This window comes from Phascolarctos cinereus, unplaced genomic scaffold (genome assembly GCF_003287225.1).
Source record: "Phascolarctos cinereus isolate Bilbo 61053 unplaced genomic scaffold, phaCin_HiC Scaffold_726;HRSCAF=1367, whole genome shotgun sequence".
Lineage (NCBI taxonomy): Eukaryota > Metazoa > Chordata > Mammalia > Diprotodontia > Phascolarctidae > Phascolarctos > Phascolarctos cinereus.
This window is the reverse complement of record NW_027556098.1, coordinates 341,933,628-341,955,722: the sequence shown is the minus strand read 5'-3', so window position 1 is coordinate 341,955,722 and position 22,095 is coordinate 341,933,628. Positions and strand designations below refer to the sequence as shown.

General features: G+C 37.3%; 1 protein-coding gene across 1 annotated transcript in view; it reads right to left on the bottom strand.

Annotated features, from left to right (window-relative positions):
* LOC110196652 (phosphatidylinositol 3,4,5-trisphosphate 3-phosphatase TPTE2-like) overlaps positions 1-22,095 on the bottom strand; it is a 57,841-nt gene that overhangs the window by 8,011 nt on the left and 27,735 nt on the right. The window contains exons 5-11 of the mRNA XM_078146200.1: positions 21,465-21,525; positions 19,737-19,818; positions 19,534-19,622; positions 17,015-17,076; positions 15,481-15,561; positions 10,678-10,783; positions 3,426-3,523 (exon numbers count right to left, since the gene is read on the bottom strand). Coding sequence (XP_078002326.1) covers positions 3,426-3,523; positions 10,678-10,783; positions 15,481-15,561; positions 17,015-17,076; positions 19,534-19,622; positions 19,737-19,818; positions 21,465-21,525 — 579 coding nt within the window. The remainder of the gene's footprint in view (positions 1-3,425; positions 3,524-10,677; positions 10,784-15,480; positions 15,562-17,014; positions 17,077-19,533; positions 19,623-19,736; positions 19,819-21,464; positions 21,526-22,095) is intronic.

Genomic DNA, 22,095 nt, shown 5'->3' with positions numbered 1-22,095 from the left:
AAGCTAAATGTCTTTCTAGTAAGATGAAGGGTGAACAAAGTGTCCATTTACCATTACTATCCAATGTTGTACTTGAAATGTTAGCTATAGTAATAAGAAAGGAAAAAGAAATTGAAAGAATAAGCATAGGCAATGAGGAAACAGAACTATCACTTTTTGCAAATGATATGATGCTTTACTTAGAAAACACTAGAGAGTCAACAAAAAAACTAATTGAAACAACATCTTCAGCAAAGTTGCAGGATATAAAGTCAATCCACACAAAACATCAACATTTCTATATATTACCAAGTAAGCCCAGCAGGAAAGATAGAAAAAGAAATTCTGTTTAAAATAACTGCAGATAGTATTAAATATTTGGGAGTCTATCTGTCAATACACACACAAGAACTATATGAACACAATTACAAAATCCTCTTTACATCAATAAAGACAGATTTAAATAACTTGTCGTTCAATCATTTCAGTCCTGTCCAAGTCTTTGTGATCCCATTTGGGCTTTTCTTGGCAAAGGTACTGGAGTGGCTTGCCATTTCCTTTTCCAGCTTATTTTACAGATGAAGAATTGAGGCAAGCAAGATTAAGTGACTTGCCCAGTGTCACACAGCAAGTAAGTGTCTGAGGCCAGATTTGAAATCAGGAAGATCAGTCTTCCTGATTTCAAGTCTGGCACTCTATCTGCTAAGCCACCTAGCTGTACTTTTAAATAACTGGAGAAATATTAATTGGTCATGAGTATGCTACACCAATATAATAAAAATGATAATGCTATCTAAATTAATTTACATAGTTAATGTCATACCAATCAAATTACTGAAGAATTACTTTATAGAGCTAGAAAAAAAATAAGGAACAAAAAGTTAAGAATATCAAGAGAATCAATTAAAAAATGGGAAGGAAGAGAGACTAGCATATCTCAATCTATATTACAAAGCTGTAATTGTGAAAACAATTTGGTACTGGGTAAGAGACAGGTTGATTAGCAGAACACATTAGGTACACACTAATTAAAACCAAACGAGCACAGTAGCATAGTGTTTGATAAACCCAAAGATCCCAGCTAACAAGGCAAGAATTCACTCTTTGATTAAAAAAAAAAATTGGGAAAACTGAAAAGTAACATGGAAGAAACTAGGCATAGGCCAAACACTTCACACCATATACAAAGGTAAACTTCAAAATGGGTACATGATTTAGACATAAAGGGCAATATCATAAGCAAATTGTTGGAGCATGGAAGAAATTACCTGTCAAATCTATGGATGGGGGGAAAGTTCATGACCAAAGAAGAGATAAGAATGATCACAGGAGCTAAAAAGGATAATTTTGGTTATGTAAATTTTAAAAGTTTTTGCACAAATAAAACCAATGCAGCTAAAATTAGAAGGTAGGAAACTGGGGAGAAAACCTTTGCAGCTAGTGTTTCTGATAAAGGTTTCATTTCCAAAATATATAGGGAATTGAATCAAACTTATAAGAATAAGAGCTATTCCCCAGGTGATAAATGGGATATTAAAAGGTAGTTTTCAGAGGAAGAAATCCAAGCTATACATAGCCATATTAAAAAAATGTTCAAAATCACTAATAGTTAAATAAATGCACACTAAAACAATTCTGAGGTACTACTTCATGCCCATAAGATTGGCTAAGATGACAGAAAAGAAAAATGACAAATGCTGGAGGAGATTTGAAAAAAATAGATACACTAGGGTACTGTCAGTAGAGCTATGAACTAGTCCAAGCATTCTGGAAAGCAATTTGGAATTATGCCCCAAAAGCTATCAAAATATATATATATTTTTTTACTCAGTAATCATGCTACTAGGTCTATACTCCAAGGAGATCAAACAAAGAGAACTGGGTGAGTAAAAAGAAGGAGTCAGATGTGAGAGATGTTTTGGAGGTAGAACGAGCAAGATTTGGAAAATTATTGGATATGTGAGGTGAAGAAGAATGAGTAGTACAGGATAACCCCGAGATTATGGACCTGGGAAACTAGAAGGATGGTGGCATCTTTAACAGAAATAGGTAAAAGTTTGAAGAGAGGGGAGTTTACAAGCATGGGTCGATGAAAGATAAAGCGTTTGGTTGTAAAAATCTTTATTCTGAGACATCTCTGGGACATCCAGTTTGAAATGTGCAATAGCTGATATAAAACTAAGGGTCAAATAAGAAGCTGGGCCTGGATATATAAACATATAGATCCGTGAGTCGTTTGCACAGAGATGATAGTTTAACTAATGGGAACTAATATATCACTGAGAGAGAATATATGGCAGGACAGAACTTCTCCAACTGCCTATTAGACCCTTGGACTGGATGTCATGTAGACATCTTAAACTCAATGAGCCCAAAACGGAATTCATTATCTTTCCCCCTGCCCCACCCCACTTCCAAACTTCCCCACTGCTATCAAGGGCACCATCATCCTTCTAGTCCCCTTGGCTTGCAACATAGGTGTCATTATCCACTTCTCACTATCTCTCACCCCTATATCCAATCTGGTCCCAAGTTCTGTCTATTTCGCCTTTGAAATGTCTTGTGAATATGCTCCTTTCTCTCTTCTAATAGTGCTGCCACCATGAAGGAGGCCCTCATCTCCTCATGCCTGGAACATTATAATAGCCCACCGGTATATCTGCCTGCCACAAGTCTTTCTCAACTCTAGTCTATCTTAAGACTAGATTAAGCCACCAAAGTGATTTTCCTAAAGCACAGGTCTAAGATGTCATTGCCATACTCAACAAATTCTAGTGGCTCCCTATCACCTTTAGGATAAAATATAAAACCTCTTCTTTGGTATTCAAAGCCCTACATAACCTAGTTTCCTCCTTTCCATTCTTCTTATACCTTAAACCTCACTCCTTAGCTTCCTTCAAGTCCCAGCTAAAATGCAACTTTCTATAGGAAGCTGTTACCAATTCATCTTAATTCTAGTGCTTTCTCTCTGTTGGTTATTTCTTAAACATATGTATGTACATATGTATTGTTTGTATATGTAATTGTTTGCATGTTGTCATATCCCCCCCCCTTACATTGTGAGCTGTTTGAAGGCCGGGACTGTCTTTTGCCTTTCTTTGCCTGGCACATATTTGGTGCTTAATAAATATTTATTCACTGTCTGACTGGTATCCATATAATATTAAGCCACATCAATGGAATTCTTTAGGGCGCTGAGTGGATATTAAATAGAGGATTGATGAGAGGACATAGATAAGAATGACAGATATGAGAAAGTATGGATGATTGTGATCTTTACTAGTGGAGGGAATGCCTACATTGGTGGATCCATTGAAATAGGGCAGTATTGTCCATGGATTAATATATTGTTTTAGTCCCAATTTTGGTTGATTATTTCATCTTTTGGTATCTATTGAGATGGTTATTAAGTTTTAAAGTAAAATTATTTGTAAACAGCAACCCACCTGACAGCTCTTTAAAGATGAACAGAAACAGGTGTAAATAATCTTCTTCTTCATAATTAATACTATTTTCAGATCTTTTCCATTACCTTTTCCAACTCCTAAAGAGGAAAAAAAAATAAAAGATGTGTTCAGTTTATGGAAAAGAAGATATTTGTTGAGTTAGACTTAAACTCCTTGCTAATTAATTTTGTGGCTAAAAAGGAGGAAAAAAAGCAACTTATCCCAAGCAATATTGTATTAATATTTTCTAATTTTGGTGGTCCTCTATTCCATCATCGTTAATTAAAGTAGAATTAATAAGATGCATTTTAGAACATCTTCTACTCTAGCACTTTATTTTTTTTTAGCTTTTATTTAGTATTTCATTTTTCCCCAATTATGTGTAAAAACAATTTTTAACATTGGTTTTTAAAACTTTGAGTTTCAAATTCTCTCCTTTCCTCCCTCCCTACTGAGAAGGCAAGCAATTCTATACAGGTTATATGTGTGTAGTCATGCAAAGCATGTTCATAATAGTCATGTTGTAAAAGAAAACATAAGCAAGAAAAAAATCTCAAGAAAAATAAAGTTAAGAAAAGTATGCTTCAATCTGTATTCAGATACCATCAGTTCTTTCTCTGGTGGTGGATAGCATTTTCATCATATATCCTTCAGAGTTGTCTTGGATCATTGTATTGCTGAGAATAGCCAAGTCATTCACGGTGATCATCTTATAATATTGCTATTACTGTATAGCATACTACATTTTACTTTGCATCAGCTCATGGAAGTATTTCCAGGTTTTTCTGAGAGCGTCTTGCTCATCATTTCTTGTAGTACAATAGTATTCCCTCATAATCACATGCTACAACTTGTTCAGCCATTCCCCAATTGATAGACATCCCCTCAACTTCTAATTCTTTATTCCTAGAAAAGGGCTGCCATATATATATATGTTTTTTTCTTACATATAGATCCTTTTCCTTTTTATAATATCTTTTGGGTTACAGACCTAATAGTGATATTGCTAGGTCAAAGGATATGCATGCTTTTATAGGCCTTTGGGCATAGTTCCAAGTTGCTCTACAGAATGGTTGAATCAGTTCACAACTCCACCAACAGTGCATTAAAGTCTCATTTTTACCAAGTGCTCTCCAACGTTTGCCATTTTCCTTTTCTGTCCTATTAGCCAATCTAATATGTATGAAGTAGTACCTCAGAATTGTTTTAATTTAATTTATTTAAAATTTTAAATATAAATATAATTTAATTTGTTAATTAAAATTAATCAAATTTATTTTTAAATTTAAAATTAAAATTAAATTAAATTAAATTTAGTGATTTAATTTAATATTAAGTTAGTTTTTTAATATGGCTATACATAGCTTTGATTGCTTCATCTGAAAACTGATCATATGTTTGATCATTTATTAATTGAGGAATGGCTCTTACTTTTATAAATTTGACTCCGTTCTCTACATGTTTGAGAAATGAGGCCTTTATCAGAGAAACTTGCTTCAAAATTTTTTTCTGTATTTCCCGCCATCCTATGCCTCCTATTTATTCTATTCTCTCTCTCCTTGAACCCTGTCCCTCCTTAAAAGTATTTTTGCTTCTGACTACCCCCTCCTGCAATTTGCCGTCTCTTCTATCACCCCCCCCATCCCTTTCTCCTCCTACTTTCTTGTAGGGTAAGTAAGATAGATTTCTATACCCAATTGAATGTGTATGTTATTCTCTCTTTGAGCCAGTTCTTAAGAGAGTAAGGTTCATTCACTCCCTCTCACCTCCCCCATCTTCCCCTCCACTGCAAAAGCTTTTTCTTGCCTCTTTTATGTGGGATAATTTACCCCATTCTACCTCTCCCTTTCTCTTTCTCCCAGTACATTCCTTTCTCTCACCCCTTAATTTTATTTTTTAGATATCATCCCTTCACATTCAATTCACACTTGTACCCTGTCTACATATACTCCTTCTAACTACCCTAATAATGAGAAAGGTCTTAGGCGTTACAAATATCATTTTCCCATGAAGGAATGCAAACAATTTAAAGTTTAAACTTATGTTTAAGTCTCTTATGATTGCCTTTTCATGTTTACCTTTTTATGTTTCTCTTGAGTCTTGTATTTGAAAGTAAAATTTTCTATTCAGCTCTGGTCTTTTCATCAAGAATGCTTGAAAGTCCTCTATCTCATTATATCCATCTTTTTCCCCCTGAAGGATTATTCTCAGTTTTGCTGGGTAGGTGATTCTTGGTTGTAATTCTACCTCCTTTGCCCTCCAGAATATCATTTGCAAGTCCTCCATTTCTTTAATGTAGAAACTGCTAAATCTTATGTTATCCTGACTGTGGCTCTATCATACTTGAATTGTTTCTTCCTGCCTGCTTGCAATATTTTCTCCTTGACCTGGGAACTCTGGAATTTGGCTATGACATTCCTGGCAGTTTTCATTTTGGGATCTCTTCCAGGAGGTGACTGGTGGATTTTTTTGATTTCTATTTTGCACTCTGGTTCTAGAATATCAGGGCAGTTTTCCTTAATTTCTTGAAAGATGATGTCTAGGCTCTTTTTTTGATCATGGCTTTCAGGTAGTCTGATAATTTTAAAATTATCTGTCCTGGATCTATTTTCCAGGTCAGTTGTTTTTCTAATGAGATTTTTCACATTATTTTTTATTTTTTTCATTCTTTTGTTTTTGTTTTATTGTTTCTTGATTTTTCATAAAGTCATTAGCTTCCATTTGCTCCATTCTAATTTTCAAGGAATTATTTTCTTCAGTGAGCCTTTGGACTTCCTTTTCCATTTGGCCAATTCTGCTTTTTAAGCCATTCTTCTCCTCATTGGCTTTTTGGACCTCTTTTATCATTTGGCCTCATCTATCTTATAAGGTGTAATTTTCTTTAGGATTTTTTTGTGTGTCTCCTTTTCCAAGCTGTTGGCTTGTTTTTCATGATTTTCTTGTATCACTCTCATTTCTGTTCCTAATTTTCCCTCCACCTCTCTTCCTTGATTTTCAAAATCCTTTTTGAGTTCTTCTATAGCCTGAGACCAATTCATATTATTGTTGGAGGCTTTGGATGTAGGAGCTTTGACTTTGTTGTCTTCTGAGTATGTTTTGATTTTCCTTGTCAACATAGAACTTTCTATAGTCATTTTTTTTTCCTGTTGTTTTCTGATTTCCCTAGCTTATTAGTTGACTTTTAACTCTTTGTTAAAGAAGGGCTTTGCTTCCAGGGCAGAGGGTGCACTGACCCAAGTTTCAGGGGGTTTGTGTAGCTACTTTCTGAGATATTTCTAGAGATCTATAAGTTTTCAGTCCTTCCGAGGTGGTATGATCTAAAGAGAGGTGTTTATTACTTTCTTGGCCTGTGTTCTTGTCTGTGAGTGACCACAAGCACTCTTTTCTGCCCTGGAACTGTGAGGAGGGTCCCTGTTAAACTGCTGCCATAAGCTCTGCTCTGATAGTGCTCCTCCTTGCCCCAGGACTACCACCCAAGATTTCAACCCAGATCCAAATTTGGGCAAAGCAACAGAATCCTGCCTCAGTGCCAGCAAAGAGACTCCTGCAATCTCCTTCTGACCAGTTGTTTGATACCCTTGTTGTCTGTGGACTGAGAGCTCTGGAAGCAGCTGCTTCCATTGCTGCTGCTGATTCAGTCACTCCCAAGGCCTGCTCCTGGTTTATTGGGCCAGGCTGTGTTGGCACAGCCTGTGCTGGACTGCACTCCTCTCTCACCCAGGTCCAACAGACCTGTTCTACTGACCTTCTAAGCTGTCTTTGGCATCTGTGGGTTGAGAAGTCTGGAAACCACCACTGTTGCCAGTGATTCAGTTGCCTCGAGGCCTGCTCTGGGTTTGCTGGGGTCAGGTCAGATCTGCACTGGTACATTCTCTGCTGAACTGCACTCCTCTCTCACCCTGATGCAACAGACCTTTCCTGCTGACCTTGTCAGTTGTCTCAGTCTGGAAATTTGTTTCCCCCTATCTTTTTGTGGGTTCTGCTGCCCTAGAATTTGTTTAGAGTCATTTTTAAAGGTATTTGGAGGGGCTTGGGGGAGAGCTCAGGTAAGTCCCTGCTTTTACTCAGGCATCTTGGCTCTGCCCCTACTCTAGCATTTTAGAGGCAGGTAGGTCATACAGTGGAGAAAATGCGGAGCCTAAAGTCAGCACAACTAGTTCAAATTCAGTCTCAGATACTTAATAGCTATATGACCCCAGGCAAATCACTTAACCTTTTTGCCTCAATTTCTTCAATTGTTAAGAGAGGATAATAACAACATCTAGATCATAGAGTTGTTGTGAGGATCAAATGAGATAATATTTGTGAAGTGCTTAGCACAGTGCCTGGCATATAGAAGGTACTATATAAATGCTTTTTTCTTCCCTTCCTTTTTACTTCCAGATAGGGATTGAATGCCAATTATACCTATTCTGTTTAGACAAAACAAACAAACAAACAAACAATTTTAAAAAAGTTTAAAAGGGGATTTCACCTCTGGAGAAAGTTGAATGAGGATAGAAATAAATATACCTTTTTCTCAGTGGTACATGGCACCTACACAAAAATTAACCATGTACTAGGGCATAAAAACTTCACAATCCAATGCAGAAAGGCAGAAACATTAAATGCATCCTTTTCAGATCATTATGCAATAAAAATTACATGTAATAAAAGGCCATGGAAAGATAGACTAAAAATTAATTGGAAGCTAAATAATCTAATTCTAAAGAATGAGTGAGTCAAACAATCAATAACTTCATCCAAGAGAATGACAATAATGAGACAACATACCAAAACTTATGGGATGCAGTGAAAATGGTTCTTGGGGGGAAGTTTTATGTCTCTAAATGCTTACATGGATAAAATAGAGAAAGAGAAAATTAGTGAATTGAACATGCAACTAAAAAAAGCTAGAAAAAGAACAAATTAAAAACCTCCAATTAAATACCAAATTAGAAATACTGAAAACCAAAGGAGAGATTAATAAAATTGAAATTAAGAAAACTATTGAACTAATAAATGAAACTAAGAGCTGGTTTTATGAAAAAACCAATAAAATAAACTTTTGGTTAATTTGATTAAAAAGAAAGAAAGAAGAAAACCAAATTACCAGTATCAAAAATGAAAAGGATGAATTCACCACCAATGAAGAAGAAATTAAAACAATAATTAGGAACTATTTTACCCAACTGTATGCCAATAAATTTGACAATTTTAGTGAAAAGGATGAATATTTATGAAAATATAAATTGCCCCGATTAACAGAAGAGGAAGTAAAATACTTAAATAACCCCATGTCACAAAAAGAAATTGAACAAGCTATCAATGAACTCTCTAGGAAAAAATCTCCAAGGCCAGATGTATTTACAAGTGAATTCTATCAAATTTTTAAAGAACAATTAATTCCAATGCCATATAGACTATTTGGGAAAATAGGCAAAGAAGGAGTCCTAACAAATTCTTTTTATGATACAAATATGGTACTGATACCTAAACTGGGAAAAGTCAAAACAGAGAAAGAAAATTATAGACCAATAAGGAATATAGATGCAACAATTTAAAATAAAATATTACCGCAACTTATCACGAGAATAATACACTATGACCAGGTAGGATTTATACCAGGAATGCAGGGCTAGTTCAATATTAGGAAAACTATCGACATAATTGATCATATCAACAACAAAACTAACAGAAATCTTATGATCATCTCAATAGATGCAGAAAAAGCTTTTGACAAAATACACCACCCATTCCTATCAAAAACACTAGAGAGCACAGCAATAAATGGAGCCTTCCTTAAAATGATAAGTAGCAACTACCTACAACCATCAGCAAGCATTATATGCAATAGGGATAAGCTAGAAGCATTTCCAATAAGGTTGGGGGAGAAACAAGGATGTCCATTATCACCATTGTTATTCAATATAGTACTAGAAACATTAACTTCAGCAATAAGAGAAGAAAATGAAATTGAAGACATCAGAATAGGCAAAGAAGAAACAAAGCTATCTCTGTTTGCAGATGATATGATGATATACTTAGAGAATCCTAGAGAATCAAGTGAAAAACTACTTGAAATAATAAACAACTTTAACAAAGTTGCAGGATATAAAATAAACTCATATAAATCATCAGCATTTCTATATTTTGCTAACAAAGCCCAATAGCAAGAGATAGAAAGAGAAATTCCATTTGAAGTCACTGTAGACATTATAAAATATTTAGGAGTCTACCTGCCAAAACAAACCCAGGAATTACATGAACACAATTACAAAACAGTTTTCACACAAATGAGGTCAGATCTAAATAACTGAAAAAACATCAGTTGCTCATGGGTAGGCTGAGCTAATACATAAAAATGGCAATTCCACCTAAATTAATTTACTTATTCAGTGCTATACCAATCAAGCTACCAAAAATTATTTTATAGAGCTAGAAAAAATAACAAGATTTATTTGGAAAAACAAAAGGTCCAGAATATCAAGGGAATTAATGAAAAGAAATGCAGGGGAAGGTGGCCTAGCCATATCAGATCTTAAATTGTCTTATAAAGCAGCAATCATCAAAACTACTTGGTAGTGGCTAAGAAATAGAGTGGTAGATCAGTGGAATAGGTTAGGTACATAAGACACAATAGTCAATGACCATAGCAATCTACTGTTTGATAAACTCAAAGACTCCAGTTTCTGGGATAAGAACTCACTATTTGCAAAAACTGCTGGGAAAACTAGAAAATAGTATGGCAGAAAGTAGGCATAGACCAAAATCTTACACTGTATACCAAAATAAAGTCAAAATGGGCACACAATTTGTTCTGTAAAACTTGTACTCAGTCAAAAGGCTGTACCTGAGGACCTAGAAGGTCATATGTGACCTTGAGGCTGCAGGTTCCCCACTCCTGTATAGGAGTTCCAATTGAAGAGTAGAGAGAATGGAGACAGGAAGCCTAATTAGAAGTCTTTTTTTTTTTTGGTGAGGCAATCAATAAGTGACTTGCCCAGGGTCACACAGCTAGTGAGTGTCAAATGTTTGAGGCTGGATTTGAACTCAGGTCCTCCTAACCCCAGGGTTGTTGCTCTATCCACTGTGCCACCTAGCTGCTCCTTACCTAATATTTATTTAGCTACATACACTAGCTATAGTGAATACACATATGTGCACATACACATACATGAACACATATATAGATATAGAACATATTTGTAACCTACTTCAAATGATAAGATTTTTTTCTTTCCTAACCTTCATTTATATTAAACATATTTACCTTGAATTGAATAAATAGTGATGGATTTTATCCTGAGTGTTTGACTTTGAGGTAAAGCCCAATGGTACTTGTTCTTTACCAGGGCAAAATATTCAACGTATCTGCTCTGTAACACAAGAGACAGGTCCACGTAAGTGAAGGAAAATTCCAAAATGACCATTCCCAGTTTCTCTACAAGTAACTTATGTCTTAGTAAGCAAGCATTTATAGAGTAAACACCTTGAAATTTTTAATAAGAGCAAGGGGAAGCTACAAGGAAGGAGATAGCCTTCGACTTTTTAGAGGTTTATGATCAATGGGAGAAATAACTAGAAAGAATAAACCTAAGCGGAAGAATGCATGTAACGTAGCTGTTGTTCATCCTTTGTTCTCAAAGAGGACCTCATCATGAGGGTGATGTATTGACTTACCCATGATTGGATTTAAGGGAGGTAGAGTTCGGCAAAGTTGTCAGCCTTACTCTTTCCTCCAGAGTCACTGAAGTCCAGTGATGAGACATAAGTCAAGACGACTGGTGAGGGCTCAAGTTGCAGTGGATGGCCTTGGCATTTCTAAATTAAAAGTCTTTCCCAGGCTTCAGTTTGTCTGTGGCAATGCCCATTTAATGACTAAAGACTAGGTAAAAAGTGAGACAAAAGATGGCCCAATTTACCATCACAAAAATAACAATCTGAGAGGGGAAGACCCTCAGAGTTTCTGGCCAGAACAAAAAACCAATTGTTATTTACACTCATTCTAATCAATATACTCATTCTAAACAATTAATCTTACGGGCTTGGGCTGGGGTTATTATTGGCCATTCAGTGAAAGCCAGAGTGATTTGGTTTTAAAGGCTAGTCAAATAGTTCCATAAAATATCAAAAGAAACATGGAAATATATACACAACTAATTACATGATGGCTAAGGCTTACTGAAATGTTTGAAACGATCAAAGACTGGTGGGAAGTTCTTCAGAAGGACATTTCTGATAATGAGATTATCATGATTATGAGATCTTATCTTGGTCAAACTCCAAACCCAGACCTGAATCCATTTCATCCTACTCAGGTTTGAGTGTCACAGATTCCCAAGACTTGGGGTGGTATTTCTTTTGGTGGTGGTTGATATCAACCCCTGTTTATTAAGTGACCTAAGTCATATACTTAAGACCTTATTTTAATATAGCCCACCTCCTAGCATGTTGATCAATTGTGACAGATTGGCACCCCTTTTGAATGCCTACTCTTCCAAGGGCATATTGCTCTTTATCCCCAAGTCCCAAATTGAGCCAGTTCTAAACTGGTCCCCTTAGGAGTGTTGAGGTTTAGGGGTGCTGGGACCCCAAAATCACAACATGCAGGTCCTGTCCAAAAGAATTCAACCCAAGCCTTCTTTTAGCCAAAGACAGCGTTTATCAGGACATCCATCATATCGGGCAGACTCTTCAGGAGTCTGAACACTAGTGAGCTATTGGTTAAATTGTAAGAATCTGAGCACCTTAATGGAGACAAGATGGACCTTATCTACAGAAAGACTGTGGGAGAGATCTAGGAGTGGCCAAGTAATCTGCAGGGACTGTGAGGTAACAGAATGTCAGGAACCTGGAGAATGCCAAGGGAGAATGGAGCCTAGCTAGGATTAAGGGTGGGGAGTGGCCAGGGATGGCCATAGGAAGGTAAGACAATGGAGGGCTAGGCTAAATTAAGGGTAACAGAGAATTGGGAGATTGAGTGTAGGTGATAATAAAGGGCCAAATTGATGGGATTATAGCCTCAGGCTAATACCACAGCTTTGGCCATGTGGGAAAGTCCAGTGTTTTTCCTTTTTGGGGTCTAGATCCTATCCTCATTGGGGGGAGCCAAGTTTTGGACTGGGAAGAAAGATTTTAGGGGGTTAGGCTTCCACAGCAGGATAAGTAATTCCAAGATCTTGTGGGTAGTCCCTCCACCAATCCAAAAGTGTACCAAATGTTCAGTAGATAACTGGTTCCTGAAGAAAGAGCCCTGGAGGCTAAACCACTTGCAACCGTAGGGTTCAAGGAGGGGTCCTAGAAAAGCAAAGGCTTTTCTCCACTGTGCTAGCTTGATAAGCTTATTAAATATTAACTGACACCCCCTAAGGGCAGAGATAGCTGCCATTTTTTATCATGGGACCTATGAAGTGGGTGGAGTTAAGAGAACATGGAAGAACATGCAATGGGCTGTCCAGGAAGAGTGTAGCTCAGATGAACTAGACCAATTGTTGCCCTGATGGGTGGAGTATGGATCTTACTAACTGCTTAGAAAGTTGATTGTACCACTGAACCAGAACCCATGTGCTACTAAAGTGTGTGCCTTGTACCCCCTTCTCTAGTGAGAAGTGCAATACAGGCTTTCCTTCACTCACTCACCGTAGTCAATTTTTGTTTCAGATTTCTCTAACAGGACTGAACTCCCATGCAATAAGTGTCAAGCCAGCTTGAGAGAAATTTCACTTTGGACACACATACCCTAATCTCGTTTGTCTCTTTCTTAGAACAGACTCTGTGATACATTGGGGTTCAACAATGATAAGCAGCTTTGAAGAAGGGATGGTTAGGTGAAGAAAAGAAGGGTATCTCAGGAATGTAAAACTATGTAGTTAAAAATTTGGAAAAAGGGATGAACAAAATTCTTTCCATATCTATTGTGTTTCTAATGTTCCAACCTAACTGTGATTTCATTCTGTTAGTCCAGCATAGATAGGCATTCTCTCTCTCTCTCCTCCTTTTACCCCAGTGAGTGTTCTACCACTGATAAGTATACATGGGTCTATTTAATCACAGAGCTCCCAGCACTCATGTGAGGGAGCACTAGTAATCCATTTACAATCATCTCTTCCACATCATGAGAGTTAGGGGCATAGTGCCCCCACGATCTGGAAAATCCCCATGAAATTTTTTGGCCTTCCCTTTGTTTCAGAGAAGAAGTCTATATTATCATGGTATTAAAAGGCAAAATGTGTTGATATTATACAATATTATACATGTATTTTGTACATTTCTGGGTTTCTAAACTTTTTCTGTTGTTGTTTTCTGGCCTTGGCTTGCACAAAACTCCCCCTAAATTCCCATTTAACTTCTTACGCTGACCCACAATCTATCAAAACCACAATGGGGAAAGTGGCAATGCGGAAGGGCTAACTAATTGCTTTCAGTATTAGCCCAAGCATGAGCATATCCTGCTTCTGCCTTTGGTACTGTGATGGTGGATGATACTGAGAAAGTGGGGTTCTAAGTAGCAGACTCCAGCATAAGACTACCTACCACTTGGATGCAGACCCTCTTCATCTCATACGGGGGCCACTGCAATAGGCTGGTGGTTGTTTTCCCTGATTCAAGTTTCTCTTCACTCACATCATCTTCCACTCAGATGTAAAAGCTAACTTCCTAAAGCTCAGGACTGACCATGGCACCCCCTTACTCAACAAACCTCAGTGGCTTCCTATTACCTCCAGGATCAACAAAATTCTTTGTTTGGAATTTAAAGTCCTTCACAACCTGGTCCTCTACCTTCCTACTCTTCTTATACTTTACTTCCCTACATGCACTCCATAATTTGGCTACTAGTACTGGCCTAATTTCTGTAACTCACGTATGATGGCTTCATTTTCCAGCTCTACCAAATTCTACAGACTGTTCCCCAGGCCTGGAGCTTTCTTCCTTCTCACTTCATTCTCCTGGCTTCCTGGCAATCCTTGAAGGCCAAGCTTAAAATCCACTTTCTGCAGATCTTTAACTTCTTTATCTCCCACCTCACCCATGCTAATGCCTTCCATTTACATTGTATATATGTATATGTACATAGATATCTGTAGATTGTTTCTTCTTTAAAGGCACAGCACATTGCCTTTCTTTATATCTCTAATGCGTATTAGCATATTGCTTAGCCTAAGGTAAGTTCTTAGTAAAATTCTTGTTGATTGACAGACTGATTTGGCTATATAGCAATAATCCTAGTACCGTTATGCCAGGAATGGACTATTATATAGAGCAAATCCCTACAGGCAGAATTCTAACCCCTGGGCATTCTGCTTAGAGGCATGGAATCTTTATTGTTGTTATTTTTACCCTGGATCCCCTTATCTCACCCAGGTTGAAGGTAGAGTGCAGGGGTGGGGAACCCACAGCCGCATGTGGAAATGGGGCCCTTTGACTGAATCCAAACTTCACAGAACAAATAAAAGGATTTGTTCTGTAAAACTTGGACTCAGGCCGCAGGTTTCCCTCTGCTGGTATGCTGACCTTGGTCCTAATCCCAATAATGGTTAGCATAGAAGCTTTAACCTATCCTACTTTTCTGACCTGAGGTGATTTGTCCCTCCTTAGGCAGCTGGACTCATTTATGAATACCTGATTGGCTTTAGCCCTACTACAACCCAGAGTTTCCAAGTTCAAGTGATCCACGAGCCTCAACCTCCCCAGCAGAAGGGGCCACAAACAATTGCATGGTCATGTCCAGTGAGGTATGGAATCTTGAGAATTTACCCTGCCTTCTTTTGAGATGATAAACCAACCATAGCACTTTAAAATGTGATTCTTGGAATGTGAAAGGTAGGCTAAGTATTCAGGGGGGAAACTTGGTCACAGAAGTCACCAAAAATTGGTTTAAAAAACCTCAAGAGTTCTTTCTTACCACAGTCAAAAGGATAAAAAAAACCACTGCTATCTACTATCTATCAAGGGATGATTAAATTCACTAATAATGTTGAATTTCTAAGGGATACTAATAGTTTAAAAAACACCCAACTAATTACTTTTCATAGCCCCTTTCCTAGAAGGCCTATCCTTTGTTTTAAAAGCTCACCTGTGAAGGAGTTTCTACTCCCTGAAATTTGGAGCTAGAAGCTGTATCTGTTCTTCTCTTTCCAAAATATTCCAGGCTCTCCTTCAGGGAAAAAAAAAAGAAAGAAAGAAAAATTCAAATGGGTCTCAACCAGGTACCAAATAGTTCTCTTTTTTTTTTACTTAGTTTCCTCATCAAAACACACTTAAGGTTTCTTTTCTTTTTCTTTTCTTTTCTTTTTTACTTAAGATTTCTGCTAGAACTAATGACACCTCTATTATACTAGTCAATGTTGTTTGGGCCGAGGCTACCCAAATTTGGAGTTCCAGAACACACATGTTTGATGGGGACTGCTAAACCCTTATCCTCCTTCTTACTTTATCAGTCTCATTTGTATTTCTGTAAATGTCACAATAAGAATCTTAGGAGCAGAGTTAATTTGGGGGGGTGAGTAGCAATAGCTCTGGTTTACATAATACCTGTAAGGATGCCTATACATCTTCACAGATTTAATTTTTTTATTTAATGAGTTTTAATGTCATCTTTTGTGCTATAAAGGACATGAGCTGTTATCTTCATTTTACTAGAGAAGGGGGAAGTACTAATGTGTCTAAAATTCAACAAATAAGTAGCAGAATTTAGAATATAACCCACAGATCTTGGCAGCTAGAGAAAGGCATTGGTCCCTCCAAAGACAAATCTTATTCAAGCACTGGCATAAAGGCAGCAGCAGGACCTATATTTATTGAGAACTTGCCTCAACGTCAGTAAGATGTGGCAGCAAGGTGGTACCATAATGCACAAAGCACTGGGCCTGGAGGTAGGAAGAATTGCATTCAGATTTGGCCTCAGACACTTACTGGCTGTGTTACCTTAGATAAGTCACTTAACTTTTGTTTCCTTCGGTTTCCTCGTCTGGAAATGAAGAAAGTAGTAACACCTCTCAGGGTTGTGGTGAAGATAAAATGAAGTGATTTCATCATCAGCTGCCAGGACATATGATTTATAGTCTAAATCCTGCTATTTATTTGTTGAATTTAGACACATTAGAATGTCCCCCTCTCCAGTGAAATAAGGATAATAGTTCATTTACCTCCAAAGATTAAAAGATGACATTCAGACTAATATAAAATACTTAGCACAGTGCCTGGCATATAGCTGGGACTATTTAAATGATAGCAGTGATGATGTGGATTCAAGACCTGCCCGTGGCACATATTAGCCATGTGACCCTGGACAAGTCACTTAATTTCTCAATTCCTTAGGCAAATCTTTAAGACTATAAATTGCAGAGCAGGCACCAATTTTCATTTGTAGATAGAATTTTTCACTAGGAAATCCTTGTACCAATGAAATTATAGGTCTGGTTTAAAAAAAAAGCATCTTAAGAGTTGAAAGATACCTAAGACATCACATACTCAACTTCCCACCTGAATACTATAACTCAAATAATAATCTTAGCAGCATCTAATCTCTCTCAATGGTTTTTCAGTCCTGGTAAGCTCTATCCAAATAATCAGCACAACAATATAGTAATTATTAATATATTTCATACCTTTGCGGTCTTAAAATGATCACTAGCAATAAGCCAAATACAGATCATAGTTCCAGTTCTACCTAGAAAAGAAATTAATTAGGTGACCATTGCTCACTAGATAGGAGTGTTTTCAATCTCACTATTGCCAGCCACTTACAAAGATTATAACCTGAGTTCATTCTCTTTCAACCTAAAAATACATATCCAAGACAACGTACTTCAAAAATAATCAAACATGTCACAGACTTGAACTTGTGTCCAGCCTGAAGGCTTCTAACTCATCATTTCCCCCTACAACAATAAGAAGAAGAACCACAATAGGATTTTTATAGCATTTTAAGGTTTGTAAGGTACTTTAGAAATATTATCTCATTTGATGCTCTCAACAACCCTGGGACTCATGCTGTTATTACAGAGATGGAAACTGAGATAGACAGCAGTTCAGTGACCTGCCCAGGGTCACACAGATAGTAAGTATCTGAGGCTGGATTTGAACTCAGGTCTTCCTCACTCCAGGTCCAGTGCTTTAGCTCTCCTCTGTGTCACTTAACTGCCTCAGCTAATATTTTATAATATTTTTCCTTGCCCTAAGTCTTTGTTAAATCTCTGTCATTCTTAAGGTCACTTATTTCTTCTGCTGGAAACTATCTACCCTACTTTGAACTCCTTCTGTGCTTTTATTATAAAGAGTGTCCCAAAGGTCTCAGTGCACTTTTAAGCTTTAATGACTGCATTTCAATTTGTATTACAGTCATTTGTGTTCTTGTCTCATCTTTCCTACTGGTGTAAGCTCCTGGGGCAAAGAGGCCATTTCTTATTCATTTTTTTATGAAGCCCATTGTGTGTTTCACTGGCAATATGTTTCAATGGACACCACTTAATATTTGTTTGTTGAATTGAAATAAACCTACTTGGTCAGATATAGTTCGATTCTACAATATACTCAAAAAGGGGTTGTTGGGAAAAAGGAAAAGCACTTTTCTGTTTGGTCTTATAGAAGCTTATCTACAGCTAAAGAGCTCTATGATATCATGTTTGGCACCCAGCTTAACTGGCTGACAGTCAAAGTTCTACCTCAAGTATCATCCTATAAATATCTGTGAAGAGTTATTCAGAACCCTTTAAGAAATGGAATGGAGAGAGAATATGCCCTCCTCATGTACCACATGCCAAAGTTATCCTTGTTCCAGCATGATAGACACGTGGTTTCCATGTTTCATCTAAGTACAATATGTTACCATTGAATGACATTTTGAGTTCTAGGAAAGCCTAAACCTTCACTGACTATATTTAAACCAAAGGGGAAAAAAAGCCCCAAATCCCACAACCTCTTATTAAATGCCTGTTATATATAATAGGAGATTCAAACAATAGCTCCTTCTTCAAGGACCTTGCTTTCTAGTTCCCAAACTAGTCTATCACATGAAAAGTTAAGCAATAAAATACTTAAATAGCATGTATGCATTTGCTGTATGATCTTCCCGGAAAATATAGAGATTCAAAAGAAAAAGAGGTCACTTTAGGCCAATGTGGCCAGGAAGTACTTTACCTGGTCTTCCAAGATGGAATCTGAGCCATATAGGATTTGAATGAATGTGTCATAGGAAATGTGGGAAATGGAATTGAGAGTTATTGCCCATGTCAACAATAGATAGAGAGGTGGACTGGACTTGTGATTTCATTAATGTAGGGAGTTCCCTTTGCCAATGCAGGTCAGAACCTTCTCTGCGACTTAGAGTCCAAGAGAGCTACTTAGAGCTGTTATTGTTTGTCCTTCATTTTTGAAGAGGACTAGTGACATCACTGGGTGATGTCTTGAGTTGCATGTGAATTGAATTTAAATGTGGCAGTCATCAGCCTCACTCTCTCTTCCAGAATCATTGAAGTCCAGTGGCAAGACAAAAAGTCAGGACTACTGGTGATGGCCTGGGATGCAGTGGATGACCTTGGTGTCTGCTTTAGCCACCTTCATGGCCCTTGGAACATGCTTAGAGCACTGAGGAGGCGAAAGACTTGCCCAATGTCTCAAAGTCAGCATGTGTCAGAGGTGGGTTGAACACAGGTTCTCCTGGCTTTGAGGCCAGACCTCTATCCATTATGGTGTGCTTCCTCCCTGTTGTCTGTGATTTTTTTTAAAAAAATGTTTCTATCAGTCTGTAAGATCTCCATGTTCACAAACAAAATTTCTCAGATATATTTCAAACACACTAGCCAACTTAGAGCATTCTTGTTATGTTCCCTCTGGAAAAGAAAGTGTCTAATTTTCAAATATGAGGACACATATTGGCTTCTTTTACCTAATTCCCACCTTGCTCATTGGAGATTCATCTGACTAGGAAAAAGAACTAAAGATGTATTTCATGTCTTAATCAGAATAAGGAGAAGGGGCTGGAGGAGCATAGTTTTTCCTTGGTCTGAATTCATAATTCTATATGAAGAGACTATGGCATGGAAATTCTCTTGAAGCCTCTTTTTCTTTCAATTGAAGATCAGTATAACTAAAGAAGTTGAATCTAAGAGATAGAGAACAGTATTACCTTTGCCTCCCATACAGTGAACTACTATGATATTATTTGGGTCCTTTTCCATCCATTCAAATACACTGTCCACAAATCTCATCATGTCACTGGTTAAAAGCAAATGATTTTTAGTTGAATATAAGTATTATTTTGGAAAATCAAGATTGCCCTCCTCCTCCCCAGTATTCTCCCTCCCTCAGTAAACTTAGCATACAACCTACATTAAGGTGGGAACATTGTGATCATCAATAGGGAATCTTTCTACGCTGTTATGGAAGTATGAATGGTTATAGCTTCTCTCACCTAAAACAGATAACAGAAGTCAAACTTATACATCAAACTAACATATTAAGCCTACATTAAAATTTTGTTTTTTAAATTTTATGCTCAAAATTTATTTTGGGAAGTTGCATTTTTGAAATGGTGCTAGCAGAAGATGCTAAGAGGACTACATTTGAGTAATATTAGTAGTAATAACAATACTTTGCCACTCTCTTCAAATACTAGCACTCTTCTATTCCAAGAAGCTCAAAGTACTGTGTGTTACAATGGACCATAGGCTTTCAGGGTCCTTTCCAGCCTTGACATTAGCAGACATTTAAAAATGGCAGTTCACTTAGCCCACCTAAGAATTTGCTTACATGAGGAACTCTATCCAAGAATAGTTGCACCTTGCCTGAAGGAAAGTTTGAAACTTTAGAAACATGAGAATAGTAGTAGCATTAGGGGTCCAATTATGCCCTGAGGTCATAACTCTGACATAGAAAACCTCAGCAAATGGCTCATGGTACAGTGCCCAATAGGACCCATGAGAGAGGTAAATATCAAGGGACAGGAGCAAGAAAAATATATTCATCTATCTGAGTTCTCAGAGAAAAAAAAGCACAAAGGTGGTCCCAAGCCTAATTCTAACTGATGTATCCTTGCATCAGAATCACCATGGAGATGGGGATTTCTTTGCACGCCCCCCCCCCCAATAGTTCTTCCTTCCCACATATCCAAGCTCCATGATGTGGGTAGTTGATTTTGAGAAAACATCTCCATCTGGGATATGTGAGAAAGTTTACGTCTCTATGGTGATTCTGATGCAGGCATACATGGCTTCACCTAAAAAAAGTTCAAGAAAGATCATTCCCTATCATTAAGGAGGCAGAGTGGAGTAGAAAGAGAGCTGAGTTGCAAGTCAGGAGACCTGGATTCTAATCCTAGATCTCTGAGTCACCTTGGGCAAGCCACTTTATTCCTTGGGGCCTCAGTCTCCCTAACAGTTAAAACTGACATGTTGCATTTAATGATTTTTAAAGTTTCCTCCAGCTTTAACAGTTTGCAAGTTTTTAAACAAGATAATTTTTCTTATATCCCTTGTATTCTTTCCTTTTTATAACATTTTGATTCAACACTAACCTTCTGTCTTAAAAAAAAAAAGCCAGGCCCAACAGAAGCTAAGGCCTTTAAAACTTAAAATGGGAATGAGAGAAAGATCCTTCAGAAATTGTCACTGAAAGAAAAGGAAATTATAATGAGGAAGGAAGGAATAAACATTTCTGAAGTACTTAACTATATGACAGTTACTATGCTAAGTGCTTAACACATATTCTCTCATTTAATCCTCATAAGAACCCTGGGAGGCAGGTGCTATATTTATCCCCATTTTGCAGAAGAAGAAATTGAGATGGACAGTGGTTAAGTGACTTGCCCAGGGTCACAAAACTACTAAGTAAGTATCTGAAAGTGAATTTGGACTCAGATCTTTTTCCTGGTCCAGCATTCAATCCACTGCTCTTTGTACTAGCCTCACATGAGACTATAGCCTCCCAAAAGGCACTGGCTTCAGTCAACAAGCATTCAATGAGTTTACTAGTTAAACTCCTATTTTGTGCCAGGCACAAAATTTTGTGCAAAGAGCTTATATTCAAAGCAGAATAATGAAACAGATAACTCATACATACTGCACAAGTTGTAGATCTTGTAGTGGCCTGGGTGTTTCAGATCCAGGAATTTCACAACTTCCTAAAACATATACAAATATGTATATTTTCACATGCAAATATATAATAAAATGTAGAACATTCACTGACCTCGAAATGAATAGCTGATTATTAAATGATTAACATAATGATTATCTCACTTAGCACTTTGTAATAATAATGACAGGTATTTACATAGGACTTTGATTTTACATGCATGATGTGATTCGATCCTCATAATAACCTCATGAAGCAGGCACCTCGGGACTTACCTTCATTTTGCAGATAAGGAAACAAAGGCTCAGCCAGGTCGAATGACTTGCCCATGCTGGTAGCACAGCTAATACATGTCACAGGTAGGTTTCCTGACTCTAAGGGCAGTATTCTGGACAGTTTCTCGAAGGAAAGTGTAGAGAACAAGAGTGTGTCCTCACATTCACCACATACCAAATCCCTCTGATAGGGAATAAGTCACCTATGATGGTTGTTATCATTTTAGCTTGCCACTTTGGCTAGGAGAGAGATGTTAATGACCTTGCAAGCGTGGTCAGTAAGTCATCTTTCTTATGCAAATTTTCCCTGCTCTTATTTTAATTGATCAACCCATTCAGAT